Below are 15,730 nucleotides of genomic sequence, written 5' to 3'. Positions count from 1 at the left end.
GTCCCGCCTTAAACGCCTTCGCACCGGGAAGCTCAGAGTGGAAAAGAACCTGCGAATTTAACTATACCATCCTTGTGCTGTGTCGTTTTCCTCTTCTTCACGATGGGGTATTATGCAGCTTTCAATGTTGTACGCTTCAATCATGTCCCGCCACATATCGAAGTCGAGACTGAACACGGACTGGTGCTTTTGCGCACCTCGTTGTTGAGCTTGAGCTGGGGCCATGGGCCTGGTAGGATCTAGTATTCAAAGTTAGAGAACTATCATTAAATCAGAGATAATTCAGGGACATACGCAATGTGGGCACACCGTCATCATCGGTGCTGATCCCGACAGTGCCGTCTCTGACCAGGAAACTGAGATAGAACAGGTTTTCCACCGACTGACCGAAAGATCTCGGATTGATGCAGAACTTTGCTAATGGCACGCCGGCGTCTCTAGCGATATTATACTGAGCACATATATCTGCGTGTTCCTCGGGCGATGGTTCGCCAAGGGCCTGCATGGCTTCTGTAGCAAGCTTTTCGCCATGGCTTTGCGTTTTCCCCAACAGCTTGTTTATGCTGGTGCACATAGCTGTGAGGTTAGTTGTTTCACGCTTGTCCAGGTCTTCCTCTCGGAGCTCTTGCGGCCGAACCGCCTGAGACGGGTCGATTGGTTCTCGCGCTCGTCGCTGTGCGATCTGGCGGGTACGCTTCTGCACTGAGAGCGGGCCGAGGAGAAATCCCGACACCGCAGGCCGGGAACTATGACGGAAACAAGCAGCACGTCCAAGCCAATCCCAGTTCATCCCGTCTCCATCCTCATCGTCACTGTCCAGGTCTGCCTGTGTTCTTCGCGGAGCACGGCGGCGTTGTGTGCTAGTGATGACGGAAGCATTCGGATCTTCGGGACCGGCGCGCATAAACGAGATACACTTCGACACGAATTCGTCAACATCAATCCCCGCGCTGTTGTCGCCCAGTACCAGCGTGGCAGTCTTTTTGTACGACAAATCCGCTACGGTGACCAGAAGCCGAGAGTCGATCGTCGCGTCCGAGGTTTGTTTGACGTCTTGGAATAACTCATTCGCTTTGAGGAAAGTGTCTTTGAGACCAGTATTTCCTGGCTGTAGTAATTCATTCTTATTATCTGCGCGATCATCGTCAACATGGGCTCAACGTGAGCAGCAGCGGGGTATTTACCATTCACATCCCGTGTGAGATCTCTGAACTCCTTGCGCACCCGCCTCCTTTGGCCCGCATCCTGATCTGGATCGTAGTATTTTGTGCTGGCTTCCAATTGTGCCTGTGAGAGCTGGGTTCCAGCTTCGATATTAGAGGATCTGTCGCCGAGGCGTTGCCGTTTCGCGCTGTTCCTCACGGAAGACATATTTTGGCTCTGACTTTGGCGTTTGTTGCTGGAAGGTGTTGCCAGATTCTCCTTATCAGAGGGCGACCCTGGCAGTGGGCGAGGGGACGTTGGGCGGACTTGGGGGTTACGCGCCATACTCGCGAGGCTGATTTTCTTTGACAAGGCGCGACTGTCGCAGGTGTGTTATATTGATCAATGAAAGAAGGGCCTAGAATAGGCGTCAACAAAGCGATATAACGAGAGAAACAATCAAATATCAGAACCAGAAATCACGCCAGTGTATTTCTTTCACTTGAACCACAAATTAATGGTGGAAGTTGAGCCCGCGTCTGGACGCGTCCATTAAATAGGTCGGCACGTGATGTCCCCTGTCCCCGCGTCATCTCCAATCGGAGCTCATCCCTCATTACACCGGCATTATCACATCGACACATCAACTACGCTCAATCATGCGATAAAACAATCGGACAGTGATGCCCCCGGTCCAGGATGGAGGCCTTCACTTTTGCGGTTTCCACCCAGGTGGACTTCCCAATCCATGTCAAGATGTATGCCTAATGAAGGACATCTAGAGCATGTGAAGAACGCCAGACTAACATTACATACAGTGGTTCACTAGAAGGAAAGCAGAAGCAAATTCCGCTCTCGGTCCTTTTGAAGAAACCTGAATTGCGACATATTGGGTCCGTACAAAACCCCGTATCCGATCTATTTGCGACGGCGCAATTATGGTCGGAATCCAAGCCCCTAGGGGTGCCTCTGCAGACGTCATACAAGGCATTCAAAACTGCTAGAGCCTGGAATGAGTGGCTGCAGCTGCCGATGTCAATCAAAGACGCCCCGCTAAAATGTCAACTCGCTATCACGATATGGGACCTATCGCCATTTGGTGGGGATGGCGCGGATGGCCATTACATACCGTTCGGCGGAACGACGATACGGCTGTTTGATGATGATGGGAAATTGAAGACCGGAAAGCAAAAGTGTAAAGTCTACCGGCACAAGGCTGCCGACGGGTTCTCAGCAACCACGACACCGTCGAGCCCACCGAAACGCCGACGGGGCAACAAGCCTGATCAACTCGGCCCTTCTCAAGAAGAGTTGGAGCTGGAGAGGGTAGAAGTCTTGATCAAGAAACATGAGATGGAGGAAATCCCGCAAATTGACTGGATGGACCAACTGGTTTTCCGCCAGTTGGAGAGGCTAAAGCTGAGCGCCGATACAGCTGCGAGGAAACGTGCTATTATCATGGAGGCCAATAGAAACCGACGCCCAGATGGCGACGAGGACGAGGACGAAGAGGAATACGATGACGAAAACTTTACTCTATATGTTGAGTTTCCACGATTCGACCATCCTATTGTGTGGTCCGACCACGAATATCCACCGCCCCCCATCTCTTCGTATTCTCAAAATGGGCCTGGAAACGCAAATGGTACTTTGAAGAGTCTGCCAGAGGTCCGTTTTGGACCGGGGATCGAAGGTGCCGATGGCGAAGGGGTCATCAGAATTTATGACCCCGAGGTTGGCCAAACAGGCAACCCTTGTGAAGACAAACATCGCCGGCTCATTCGTAGCCATCGCACCGGCATTATGGACCGCGACCTCAAGCCTAACCCTAAAATCCGCGACGATCTTAATACCATTATGTCTTATGAACCTACACAAGACCTTACCGCAGAAGAAAAGGATCTCGTTTGGCGATTTAGATATTACCTTACTCGAGAGAAGAAAGCTTTGACCAAGTTTGTCAAATCGGTCAATTGGCGGGACGTTGGCGAAGCACATCAGGCTGTCGAAATCCTACCAAAATGGACAGATATTGACGTTGATGACGCTCTAGAGCTCCTTGGACCAACGTTTGACAATGCTGCGGTTCGTTCGTACGCTGTCGAACGGCTCCGCAAGGCAGATGACGATGAGCTGCTGTTGTATCTTTTACAACTCGTGCAAGCGCTCAAGTACGAAGACAAGTCACAGGAAGACGCGGACATAGCTGCTCACGACTCCTCGCTGGCGAACTTTCTCATCACCCGCGCAGCTAACAACTTCAAATTGGGCAGTTATTTACACTGGTATCTCATGGTAGAATGTGATGATGCCGGTCCAGGGACGCTGTCCTCTCACCGTCGGCTGTTCGCCCGGGTGGAATACTACTTCATGGCAGAGCTAGAACAATTACATCCAGAACACAGGAAAACCCTTTTGCGCCAGGGTGAGCTTGTTGCTGTCCTCTCAAAAATCTCCAAGGATATTCGTTTCGCCCGAGAAAACCGGCCTATCAAGATCGAAAGGCTGAAGAAGTATCTCAAGGATCCAAAGAACGATCTCCTTCAGTTCGATCCGCCGCTCCCTCTTCCATTGGACCCGGATGTGATGGTTACAGGCTGCTACCCAGAAGAATCTAACGTGTTTAAGTCGTCGCTGTCTCCTCTTCTCCTCACATTCAAAACAACTGAAGGACGAAAATACCCGATTTTATTCAAGGTCGGCGATGACCTGCGTCAAGATCAGCTCGTCATCCAGATCATAATCCTAATGGACCGTCTCCTTCAGAAGGAAAATCTCGACCTCAAACTCACCCCATACCGCATTCTGGCCACCAACGCCACAGCAGGCGCAATGCAATTCATTCCTTCAACCTCACTCTCTGCCGTCTCCGCCAAATACAAGACCGTCCTTGCCTACCTCAAAGCTAACAATCCGGACGATGCCGAGCCACTCGGCGTCCGCAAGGAAACTATGGATACCTACATCAAATCTTGTGCCGGCTACTGCGTAATCACATACCTCCTCGGCGTCGGTGACAGGCATCTTGAGAACCTTCTCCTTGCACCAGACGGACACTTCTTCCACGCAGATTTTGGCTTTATCCTTGGCCGTGATCCCAAGCCGTTTGCGCCAATGATGAAACTCTGCAAGGAAATGGTGGAGGGGATGGGCGGGACTTCCTCGCCGCTATATCTTCAGTTCAAGCAATACTGCTTCACGGCGTACACGACTCTGCGAAAGTCGGCGAACCTCATTCTGAACCTTTTCAGTTTGATGGTCGACGCCAATATTCCAGACATCCGTGTAGAGCCCGATAAGGCTGTTCTGAAAGTGAAGGAAAGATTCCATCTCGAAATGACTGAAGAGGAAGCTATCCGCCACTTTGAACAGCTCATTGGTGACAGTGCAAACGCCATCTTTGGTGTGGTGATTGATCGTCTCCATGATTTTGTGCAGGGATGGCGAGCGTAGCCGACTTCCAAACCTTAAGTCGTTCATAAGCGCAGATGGAAGGCGTACTACGGTGCATTGGCCATATTATACCCCTAATCTGTACTAGTATCTCATTATATAGATCTTCAAGAGCGTCTCGATCTTTTTCGAAAAAGATGTCAATCCAGCCATATGACTAGGGCTACAAATACTGCCAAGGAAATCGCTGTACCGCTTTCCTCACCGCTGTCAATATCCGGCAGAATATTCCAAGCTCCGCGGGCAAGACGTATCTCCACGATCAATATGCGGTCCATGGTGGCACTCTTTTCAACCTCTCATCTGCCAATTCCCCCATAATGGCGGCCACCTTTGTGCCGCGCCAGGCATTTCCCAACTATGCCTCAATCCCGCGGTCCTATTTCCTCGGCCACCATAGGGCTGGGTTGAACAAGATGCGGAACATGCTCTCATCGATCGACTATGTGATCGAGTGCAGAGACAACCGGGTCCCGTTTACCTCAGTGAATCCCATGTTTGAGGAAGCCCTGGGGAAGATTAGACGGCTCGTTGTATACACGAAGAAAGACCTGGCATCGCAAGGCGATCCACGGGAACAGAAGGCTGTAAGTGGATCGATAACCCATGAACTACTGGACTACCCACTGATATGTTGCACGCTTAGCTCGAGAAAAAGATCCGGAGTTTTAACCGCGGCACGCCCGTCTTCTTCGTCAACACACGCCATGCATCTCCGTCAACTAACCACCCGAATGTGAGCACGCTCCTGGCGCATCTGCGCAACGACGCCAATGGACCCGACAAGCTCGTCGGCTGTCGCGTGATAGTCGTCGGAATGCCCAATGTTGGGAAATCAACACTAATCAATTGCCTGCGCAACCGCGGCGTGGGGAAGGCGAAAGCCGTGCACACGGGCGACCAGCCGGGTATCACGCGAAAGATCGGGACACCCGTCAAGATCATAGAGAAGGAGAATGGTGCCCATGTGTATGTGCTGGATACGCCCGGTGTATTCATGCCCTATGTGCCGGACGCGGAGAACATGCTGAAGCTGGCGCTTTGTGGCTGTGTCAAGGACTCGGTGATTTCGCCGGTTACGCTGGCAGACTATCTGCTTTACCACATTAATCTGCATGATCCAAGCGTATATCAGCGGTGGTCGGCTCCGACGAATGAGATTCAGCCGCTCCTGGATAGTTTTGCACATAATACGGGTTTGCTTGCTAAGGGAGGGATACCGAATCTCGATCTTGCTGCGTTACATTTTATCCAGAAATGGCGCGGCGGTGGACTCGGTAGGTTCGTATTAGACGACATACAAGAAGAGGAGCGTCGGAGAGAAGCTGGCATTGAGGACAAGGTTAGCATGAGTATCACGCAAGCCCTGAAAGAAGAGAGAAGGGCGAAGCGCCCGCCAGTAGAACCTTCGGATAAACAAGATTAGCGTCTATGTACATGTAATATAATATACCCCGCTAGCAGCATATACCAGATAGGATCTCAAACAGTCAAAAAAAAATCGACCTTGTCAACAAAATATCAATTCGAAATGCACCGAGGTACGCCGAAACATGAAAGAAAGCCAAACAAACGAGAGCAACAGATGGCATGCAATAGAGCCGTGGGAGATACTTCATGAGATCTTCTCCAGAAGTCGCCGTCTCCTCCTATCCACAAGCTCCTCCTGCACCTCCTCCAGCGTCGGCAACCGCCACTCAACCCCGTCCCCAGCATCGCCAGGCAGCGGCTCCCAACCATCTTCAACATCATCCTCAGCCTCGCCCTTTTTCCGTAACTTCTCGGCCGCCTCCCTCTCCCTCTGCATCTCATAAGCCAGCAACGTCCCGTCCTCCTCATCAAGCCCGTAGCCGAAGTAGTTCGCATCAACCTTCTTCGTCGCAATATCTCCGCCCCTTCCAGGCTTGCCCTCTTCATCGTCTTCCTCCGCAGGCCCCCTCCCGCGTCTCGCCGCCGCCTCCAGCATTTCCTTAACACCAGGTAACTCCCTCGCACGCCCAAAATAGCGGTACCCCTTCCCGCCACCAGGTATCTCGCGCCCCTCATCATCATAAACACGCCCGGAACCACGCATATAGTTCGGCCCGCCCATATTGCGGATCTGCATTTCCCACGCCCACTTCTCGCGCATGAGCTTGTTGATTTCGTCGTTCAGGTCGCGGATCTGGTGGTCTGAGAGGCTGGATTCTTGGATTCGGGACACCTTGCGCGAGATTTCCTTTAGGACTTGGCCGCGCCATTTTTCGCATGCGGGGATCGAGTCAACGGATGTGATGGCTTTGGGGCGTCGCGTGCGGCCGATGTCGATGATTCCGAGGTCCGCTGCTTGTTGGGCGCGGAAGCGGAAGAGCATCGACTGGGCTTTTTCGCTGTTACGTGCCTAGGGTTGATCGTTAGCATTTTTGTTCTGTTTTGCTGATTTCTTGAAAGAAGCTTCGAGGGCCGGGGAGAGCTCGGTCGGGTGTCATTTCGCGGGGTTTGACGTACCATTTTGGAGGCGTGTACAAGAAAATGCGGTTTATGCTGGGTCCCTTGTTGAGAGGGTGTTGGGAGAGGCCGTCTGTTCTGCCCAAAGTGAGTGAACTTGATTCTAAGCTCGGGTGGGTCAACGTCTCCGCGCTTCTACCTATTAGCCGCGCGGCTCCGATGTAGGCACTGTAGTACTATACGTGTATAAAGAGCGTTTTATTTTCAAGTAAATTCATTACGTTGAACCACTAAATCAACTTCATAGAGTAGTCTGCGAGGTCGGCAGAGCGTTTATGTTTTTGGTTGAAGTTGGAGCATCTACATGGAAGATAGGTGGTGAGTGTGGTCATAATATATATTTGCAAAAAAATATGATTGAACAATCATCTGTGGTATACGCCTGAGTCCTCCAACAACGAGCCTCCAACTCATAAGCAGAATCGTCATAAGATCCAAAACGCATATACACATAATACATAAGAGCAAGTAGAAACAAAACACGCTCGGTCACCAATACATCATAAACATGCGGCATGACCATGATTATACTCGTAAATTTCATGCAGGAACAGCGCAAGTTCCTCCTCCTTGCGCTTGAGTAGGGGTTTGTTGAGCGGCATTTGCTCAAAGGAAACCTTTGGTGTTGCTAGGCATTCGATGCAGGTCGCTGGTGGTATAAGCGCCGCTTCCCTTGCGGCTCCCAGCATCACTAAAAGCGGCATGGCTCCTTGCTATGGCACTGCCTCCTCTTTCTACCCTGAGGGCTTTCCAGCCGTTGAGCTCACGCTCCAGTCTCAACGACTTCTCGCGCTCCTCACGGAGCTCCCGTTCGGCTCGGCGGGCTTGGAGTTGCGAATCAGACTCGCTCTGTTGGAGTTCGTCGATGTTCTTCAGGAGTCGCTCAACCTTCTCACGGCCCCTGTTCACCTCATCTTCTAGCTGAGTATTCATCTTCTCGCGTCGCTCAATTTGGGATTGCAAATCCTTGACCGTGCGATCAACGTTTCGTAACGAACGCTGCTCTGAGCTGTTCTTGGCTTCTTGTTCCTCCAGGTGGGTTTCCAGCTAAGATATTGTTAGTAATCGCAAAGATTGGTGGCTGTTAGGTTTCGCCTCTTACCTCCTTGATTCTCTTGTGAAGGAACCTGATATCTTGGCTACCGGAGGAGTAGCTCTTCGTCTCCAAGTCAACGCATCGCAATTGCGACTCCTTCAGCTGTTTCTCCAAGGCGGCCTTGTCCTTGAAGAGCTGTGCAGTCGCCTCTCGCTCAGCAGTCACCTCCTTCTGCATCTCAATCGCAAGAGCTTCGGCCCGTCTCATCTTCCCGACAGCTGCGAGAGAAAGGTCTTCCTGTTGAGCAAGCTTCGCCTTGAGCTCCAACATCTCACGATCCATACTGGCAGCGTTGCGCATGGACGGGCTTTCACCCTTCGCCAGGTCCTCTAGGCGCTCGCCAGCTTCTGTCAATCGTGCTTCTAGCATCTTCTTCTCCTTGAGCACCATGTCACGTTCCGCAGTCACGTCATCAACAGAAGTTCTCAGGCTTCGGACCTCCGATAAGAGCGAAACAACTCTGGATTGCGCCTCGTTGTGAGCATTGACCGCTTCGTCACGGGAAGTAGTCACATCCTGAAGCATGACCTCCATGCGTGATTTCTCCTTGGCCCAGGTTGAGCTATTCAACACTTCATTATCCCATTTGCTGCGAAGGTCTTCGAGCTCTTCACGGAGGCGAGAGCTCTCTCCTCGGCCGTTGAGCACCTTTTCACGTTCCATTTCAAGCTCGTTGTTGAGCGTGGTGATCTCCCTTTGGTACTTCTGTCTCGTCTGTTCCATAGAAGTCTCCTTGTCCTCAATATCGATGGCACGCTGATTCCTGTAGTCCTCGAGCTCGTTCTGGAGACGTTGCTTGGCTTGGAGAGCAGCGTCCAGCTCAGCCGCCTGGTCTTCCATTCTAGCTTCGAAAGACTGCGTCTGCCGCTGCAAGTCGTCAATCATGGCCTCCATCTCTTTGCGCTCCGCCATGATTTGCGCACAGCTGTCCTCGGTCTCCTTAGCCTGAGCTTTGGCAAATTGCTCTGCACGAGAAGCCTTGAGAAGCGTAATTTCTGCTTGCTCGAGCTTGCTGAAATACTCATCCGCACGACTCTTGTACAGGCTCAGGCTCGCGGCAAGGTCGGCTGACTTGGAAGTTTCGGCGTCAAGACGGATTTGCAGATCAGAAAATTCCTGTAGGAGCTGGTTCCTGCTCAAAGCATCCTGTTCTCTGGCCACCTGCAATTCTTGCGCCTCTGAGCATGCATCCCGAAGTTCAACCTCGAGGGCTGCCTTTGCTCGCTTAAGCTTCTCAAACTGTGCTTTAGCATCAGTAATCTCGGCCACAGTCTCATTGTGAACCCTAAGCAAGGACCTCCTAGACTGCTCCTGAGAGTTGATGAGCTCGTACAGTTCTTCATGAGATTTAGCCTGAACATCCCGTAGCGACAGTTCTCCGGACTGGATGCTTCTTTCAAGGGCTGATACTTTTTTTGACGAATCATCGAGTTGCTCGTGCAGTCGACCATTCTCTCGCTCCAGAAGCTGCATGCGTCTGACTGATGGGCTGTCATCTTGCCATATGTCCCTGGGAGGAACAGATCGGCCGAGTTGGTCCTGCAGGTGCTTGACCTGCATCTCGCTCATCTGGAGTTTGTTTTGAAGTTCCTCAATCTCAGCTGCGAGGTCCATGCGTTTCTGATAGCCGACAGTGTCCACAGTTCTGTCGGACCGCGCCGAGTCATTCGAGTTGTCGTTGAGGTTCAGTCGGCGATTGGGTGTTGTTGGCGCTCCGAACTTCTTCGCAATGTCAGAGTTCTTACGGAGGTGGTTAGGAGTTCGATTAGCCACTTCGTTCTGATCGATTTCTTCCAACAATGCGCGTTTGGAAGAAGAGTAACGGGCATCGAGGTCCTTCATCTCTTCTCCATGTCGACGGCGCATCTCTGCAAGTTGAGCCTCAGCTCGGTTATACTTCTCCTCAGAAACTTGCAGTTGGCTTTGCATGGTCTCTACCAGCTGAGCTAGGTCGACCTTCTTGGACAGATCTGGCTGGATCTTCTCCCAGGAATCAGCGGAAGGATCGGCCTCAGGCTCAACGATCTTATGGAGTAGTATTAGCTGGCGGTGCAGGTCTTCAATTTCTTTATTTGAGGAATCCAATGAGGTTTGCAGCTTTCGCGTATTGGCCTGCGCCTGGGCCCTGAGTTGCCTCTCAGTTTCCAAGTTCCGGTTCGCTTCTGCCAGTTGGATAGATGCTGTAGAGGCAGCCTTTTCAGCATTGCGGCTAGCTTTGTGTTCTCTGTTCACTTCGTGGTTTAGATCTTCCACACTCAAAGAAAGCTTCTCTTTTTGCTTTTCCAACGACGTGATGGAGAGTTGCTGGTCGCCTAGTTGTCGGGAAAGGGCCTTGTTATCTTCCTCAAGCTTGGTCTTCTCCTTCTGGAGAGTTGCGACACGTAAGCGTTGGCTTTCACTTGCCTTTGAGTTGGACCTGGCGATGTCAAGGTTCTTCTGCTGGATCTTGGTCAACAGAGCGCGGTTGTCATTTTCAGATGCAGTCAGTCGGCCCTTGAGAGTGACCAGCTCCCTCTCTAAGCGCTCCTTATGCTGATCATGACGGATACGGAAGTTCTCAGACTCGGCGATAGCGTTCATGAGTTGCTGTTCTCGTGCTGCAAGACGCAACCTCTCCGCTTCCACCTCCTCCAGGCGGTGCATGGTATCGTCAAGCTCTTTCCTGATGCTCTCGAGGCGCTGGGTGCTTTGTTTTACAAGCGTTTGCTCCATTTCAGCCTCGGCTCTCAGGCGAGCATCTTCAGCACTAGTAAATCGATCGCGAAGCTTGATCAATTCTGTCTGGAGCTCTTTTCGCGACTGTTCAGCGGCAACGCGAGCTTCCGTAGCCCGTCGAAGGCTGTCTTGTTGGATGTACATCTCCTTCTCGATGGTGATCTTTGCCTCATTTAGAGATTCGAATTTGTCTTTGAGCTCCGCCAGGTTATGCTCAGCAAGCATCTGGACATCATCCCTCGACTGCCGCTCCCTACTAAGCTCAGCCTGTGCCTGGAATAGTTGATTTTTCAGGTCCTGGGTCTGCTGCTCAAGAAGCTTGCGGCTTTCCCCGGCCTCGGCATCTTCAGACATCTTCGCCTGCAGAAGCTTCTGAACGTCGGCAGCTTCACGCTCGAGTTGTATCTTTTCTGATTTCATTGCGTCAACTTGAGCTTGGAGCTCACGAAGCTTATTTTGCATGTTATCATGCCGTGTTGAAAGGTTGGACTTTTCAAGGTCCAACTGTTGCTTCTCCTCGGCATGCTTTTTGGCATCGTTGCGTAAAACTGTAAGCTCGCTTTCCTTGCGCCGGAGCATTTCTTCGTAACTGGTAGACGTATTTGAGAGATCAGAGATCTGCTGCCTTATGGTACGGTTTTCCTCGAGAAGGTCTTTGACTTCCTTCTTTGACCGGTCCAATTCTCTTGTTGTTTTTGCCAGCTTGATATCAAGATCCTGGTCGGTCTTCAGCAATTTCGCTTCTAGATCCTGTAATTTTCGATCTTTCAGACTGAGGTGGCTTTGCAGCATTTTGACCTCTTGGCCAAGCTCGTTCATATGATTCTCAGTCACGGACGCATTGTTCTGTGCTTCAAGAAGCTTCTGCTCCAACTCTTCTAACTTGTGCTGCATCTCCTTCCTCTCTGCCTCTAGGCGCTGGATGATTTCGCCGGCCTGCTCGAGCTGCGTCTTGCGCAAGTCCAGCTCCTCCTCTGTCTTCTTCTTTGCCAAGATTAATTCGTCAAGTTGATCTTCGAGGTTTTCTTGATCAGCGATGGCTCCTGCTAGCTTATCGCTGAGTTCTACCTCGCGAACTTGCAGTCTCCTAAAAATCTCTTCCTTGTCGAGAGCCAATGCTCGCTCGCTCTCTAGGGTCTGCTGGATCTTCTGTATCTCTATCTCTGCCCGACGTCTTTCTTCCTCGACTTTTTGGCGTTCCGACTGGTCCTGCTTCATTCTTGTCTCTAACTGTTTGATCTTATCGTCCCTTCTCTTCACCTCGTGGGCAGTGCGCGTCTCCCCAAGAAGCGGTTTCATTCTTGAGAATAAACGCCACCAAGGGTTTGACTTCATTTGCAAATAGGCTTGGAAGTTGTGCTGAATGATGCGTGTTGCTTCCGCACGATATAACCTTTTGTTGGAGATTCGGCGCTGCACGAATCCTCTCGCCACAGACTGAAATCGTGTCATAATGGTACGGATGAGCTCGTCACGCTTTTCCTCCAATTCTGCCAGGACGCCAGCTCGGAAGAACACTTTGGTGCGACCGACTCTGAACCATGCTTTATCTAGAGCCAGCTTCTGAAGCATTATTCGGGCGGCGGACTGGCCATCCATGTAGCCCTTGGGCATATCCCGACAGAGTACCTCATAACGTTGGCGGAATTCATTGAAGGACAATCGATTGGGAAAGCCTGTACGAGCAATTCTGATACCCTCGAGAACACCGTTGCAGCGCAGTTGGTCAAGTACCAATGGGGCATTCAGCATCTTTGGGCGTTTCTTATGGTTTGGTATAATGCACCGAACGAAGTGAGGGTGAGTTGAGTGAAGCTGATTCATCAGACTCGACAACTGTTCCTTATGTCTCTGGGCGACTGTACGGAACAGGCCTTTCTTCACGCGACTTCTGGGTTGATCGACCTCGTCGCTGTTTCCGCAATCTGAGAAGAGATCGACAATATGCCGATCCTGAGAAGATGCAAGTAGTCTGGTTATATTATCATTCAAGGGGTCCTTATTTTTCTCCAGCCATCCATCAGTGGAATATTCCACCTCAGCTGCATAGTGGGTAAGGACAAAGCCTTGACGGAGGCGAGATGCTCGATACTTCGCGGACTTCGTATCCCACAGTGAATGGAGCTTCTCGGTGAACGATTTGTCTGTGGCTTTAGGCATGACACAGTCCTCATCCAAGCAAGAAAAGATACCAATGGGATTTGTGACTTCAATGAGGTCGATTGTTGGCTGCAAGTCTTTACCGAAATCGATGAACTGCCATTCAATCTGTTCGCGTGCATATTCCTCCTGCTCCAGAACAAACATGTGGTGGTTGAAGAACTGTTGCAGCTTTTCATTCGTGTAGTTGATGCAGAGTTGCTCAAAGCTGTTGTGTTGGAAGATCTCGAAACCAGCGATATCGAGGACGCCAATAAAATAGCTCTCCTCGCCCGTGACAGTGTTTCGGTCCAGTCGGCTGTTGATGCGGTTGACGAGGTCACCAAATCCTCTCTCATAAATACCCTTGGCTAAAGCGTCCAATGCTAGCCGTACCTGTTCAGGAGTCTGCACCTTCTCCACCCACTCTCGGCCGGCTTTAACCTTTGGATGCAATAGTCCCTTGACAAAGGGTTCAGTCTCGATGCCCAAAAGCTGACAAGCTTTGTGGACACTGTCAAGCGCGTCGCGACCAAGGGCGGCTTGATCAGCCCGTAGACTTTCTTTCATGATGGTGATATTTCCTAGATGGAGGACAGCGGCGACTGTGCGAAGGATACACATTTGATCCTCTTCCGAGAAATTCATGATATGGAACGCCTCCAGCAAAGAGTCCCATTCTTGTTCATCCGAAACGCCGGCAATCGTGTCATTCCCGTCCTTGGTGTAAGCAAAGTCCTCAATCTGCAAGTTTGAGAGAAGCAGCTTCCGCCTCAGTTCGGGCTCTGCACCCCTAAGTAGCTGGTAAAAAATGTGGTAGTTCCTCTCCTGCAAGTTGGGCTTCACCACTCGTGACTTCTCCAGAAGGTACCAATCAATCGAAGCGCCAGAGATCTGACCAGATCGAGAGAACTCGATTCGAATGAACTTGCCGAAACGAGATGAGTTGTTGTTTCTGACAGTTTGTGAATTACCAAAGGCCTCGAGAATTGGGTTGGCCCTCAGAATCTGCTGCGAAAGGGTGTTCATCTGCTTGCTCCCGGAGCGGGAGTACATATTATCTGAAGTTGCAACGGCCGCAAGGTATTGAATAACCTTCTTCGTATTTTCCGTTTTGCCTGCTCCGGATTCTCCTCTATATGTAGCCATTAGATTTCTTTCTTTCGTCATGATAATAAATGCCGCAAAGACTCACGTTACAAGAATACTCTGGTTTTCGCCCTCTTCCACCAGGTTCCGGAACGCTTCATCGGCCATGGCGAAAATGTGTGGTCGAGTTTCCTCTCGACTCTGTCCCTTGTACATATTGATGTACTCATTGGAGTAAATAGGCAGTGGGCAGTATGGGTTGACAGTCACCAAGAAAAGTCCAGAGTAGGTCTAAGAGCGTATTGTCTGTCAGCCCGTGGCATCACGCGCAATGAAGGTAAGAGCCTTACATATATGAGATCTGCCTGGTAACGAGTGTGGAGGTTATGTACTACAGAGGCCTCGTTCAGGTGTGTAAGTTCAGCCATATCGTCCGCTTTGTCGAACTTCGCTGGGTTGACTCTGTCAACTTGGTCGGCGTCCACTTCCCGTTGCTTCTAGCATGTGAGTATGTCTATGGCTTTGAGATCGGTTGCTCATACCTGGCCATCATCAGTTTGCACCAGTAACCGGCCTCCATCTTGTTCCTCTAAGACAAGCCCTTTGACAAATGCCTTCTCCGGATCACGTAACCAGACGTATTTGTTTCCCGAGAAGTCATTGTCACCTTCCTGTCCTCGAATCTGGTCCGCACCTCGACGCAAATCCTCGGATTTGATGAAGTCCGGCGCGAATGTACCGGAAGCGACATCGTGTCGCAGAGAATTTGACCTTTGGCGGCTTGCATTCCGGGCAAAGGGCGCCAGTGAAGAGTGAGAAATGGATGATGAGTTTCGAGTGTGGCTTTTTGGCTCCTCGAACTTCCCGACGGATGCAAGAACGGCTGATTTTGGGCGCGCTTTCGTCTGTGGGCTCGAGGATGGTGAGGGTGAGGGGGATGCGCGGCCAAAGGGATTGGCACGCTTCGGCGAACCATTGATCTGGGAGGGGAGCATTATTGCTGTGGGTATCCTTGATAGCTCATTATTTAGATCAAGAGGTTCAAATGACAGGAACAAGTACAAAGTGTAGGATCAATTGGATGGATGAGCTCTGAGATCCGCTCAGCGCTGCATCCGAATCACAAAAGGCACGAGTTGCAGGGGATCAGGTTGTTGACAAGAGATGGGTTCGAGTAAGGTAGAGAGCTGACGCAGGTGCACAGGGCATCAAGGCGTCAAGACAATCATGGGTCCTAGCAACCTGGCTCAGCTGTTGGCTGAAATGCGCGCAAGCAGTGGCCGCTCCCCACCGTTGTCCGGGTTACTCGTCACTTTGCTGAGGCTCAGCGATGACGAGTATGAAGAGGGTTTGTTTACCCTGGCCCGAGGCTGGACTAGCGCAGGCAGCCAGGCATCAACTTTCCGCCGATAACGCTAGTCCCGATCTGGGCTTGTCTATATCACGTGCATCGGGGCACGAAACTTGATCTCCGTCCACATTTTTGATGCTCTCCAGTTCCCCGTCTGCTTTGTTCACTCGATCCATCTCCGCTCTCTCATCAACTATTGTCCTCACTTTGAACTCAGGCTCATAGTAAGAGGCTCGTGTATCATCTATACAGTCAGT

At 51.1% G+C, this 15,730-nt stretch overlaps 5 protein-coding genes across 5 annotated transcripts; 2 read left to right on the top strand and 3 right to left on the bottom strand.

Annotated features, from left to right (window-relative positions):
* Nucleotides 1-57: 57 nt before the first annotated feature.
* DSM5745_07661 (non-structural maintenance of chromosomes element 4 family protein) lies at nt 58-1,371 on the bottom strand (the record flags this gene model as incomplete). Its single annotated transcript, XM_026749677.1, has 3 exons — nt 58-239; nt 295-1,131; nt 1,185-1,371. The coding sequence occupies 3 exons, from the start codon at nt 1,369-1,371 to the stop codon at nt 58-60; spliced, it is 1,206 nt and encodes a 401-aa protein (XP_026601709.1).
* Nucleotides 1,372-1,842: 471 nt separating this feature from the next.
* DSM5745_07660 (phosphatidylinositol 3-kinase VPS34) lies at nt 1,843-4,596 on the top strand (the record flags this gene model as incomplete). Its single annotated transcript, XM_026749676.1, has 2 exons — nt 1,843-1,901; nt 1,962-4,596. 2 exons carry the CDS (start codon nt 1,843-1,845, stop codon nt 4,594-4,596), a joined length of 2,694 nt encoding a protein of 897 aa, XP_026601708.1.
* A 320-nt stretch (nt 4,597-4,916) lies between these two features.
* DSM5745_07659 (putative GTPase MTG1) lies at nt 4,917-6,022 on the top strand (the record flags this gene model as incomplete). Its single annotated transcript, XM_026749675.1, has 2 exons — nt 4,917-5,183; nt 5,243-6,022. 2 exons carry the CDS (start codon nt 4,917-4,919, stop codon nt 6,020-6,022), a joined length of 1,047 nt encoding a protein of 348 aa, XP_026601707.1.
* Nucleotides 6,023-6,211: 189 nt separating this feature from the next.
* Nucleotides 6,212-7,086, bottom strand: DSM5745_07658 (pre-mRNA-splicing factor ISY1; the record flags this gene model as incomplete). The annotated part of the gene is made up of 2 exons (XM_026749674.1): nt 6,212-6,976; nt 7,084-7,086. 2 exons carry the CDS (start codon nt 7,084-7,086, stop codon nt 6,212-6,214), a joined length of 768 nt encoding a protein of 255 aa, XP_026601706.1.
* Nucleotides 7,087-7,689: 603 nt separating this feature from the next.
* DSM5745_07657 (type II myosin) lies at nt 7,690-15,117 on the bottom strand (the record flags this gene model as incomplete). The annotated part of the gene is made up of 5 exons (XM_026749673.1): nt 7,690-8,130; nt 8,186-14,168; nt 14,229-14,413; nt 14,473-14,619; nt 14,665-15,117. 5 exons carry the CDS (start codon nt 15,115-15,117, stop codon nt 7,690-7,692), a joined length of 7,209 nt encoding a protein of 2,402 aa, XP_026601705.1.
* Between the last annotated feature and the right edge of the window lie 613 nt (nt 15,118-15,730).

This window comes from Aspergillus mulundensis, assembly GCF_003369625.1.
Source record: "Aspergillus mulundensis strain DSM 5745 chromosome Unknown scaffold_8, whole genome shotgun sequence".
Taxonomy (NCBI): domain Eukaryota; kingdom Fungi; phylum Ascomycota; class Eurotiomycetes; order Eurotiales; family Aspergillaceae; genus Aspergillus; species Aspergillus mulundensis.
Note: the sequence above shows the minus strand (reverse complement) of the source record. Positions and strands in the feature narration are given on the sequence as shown.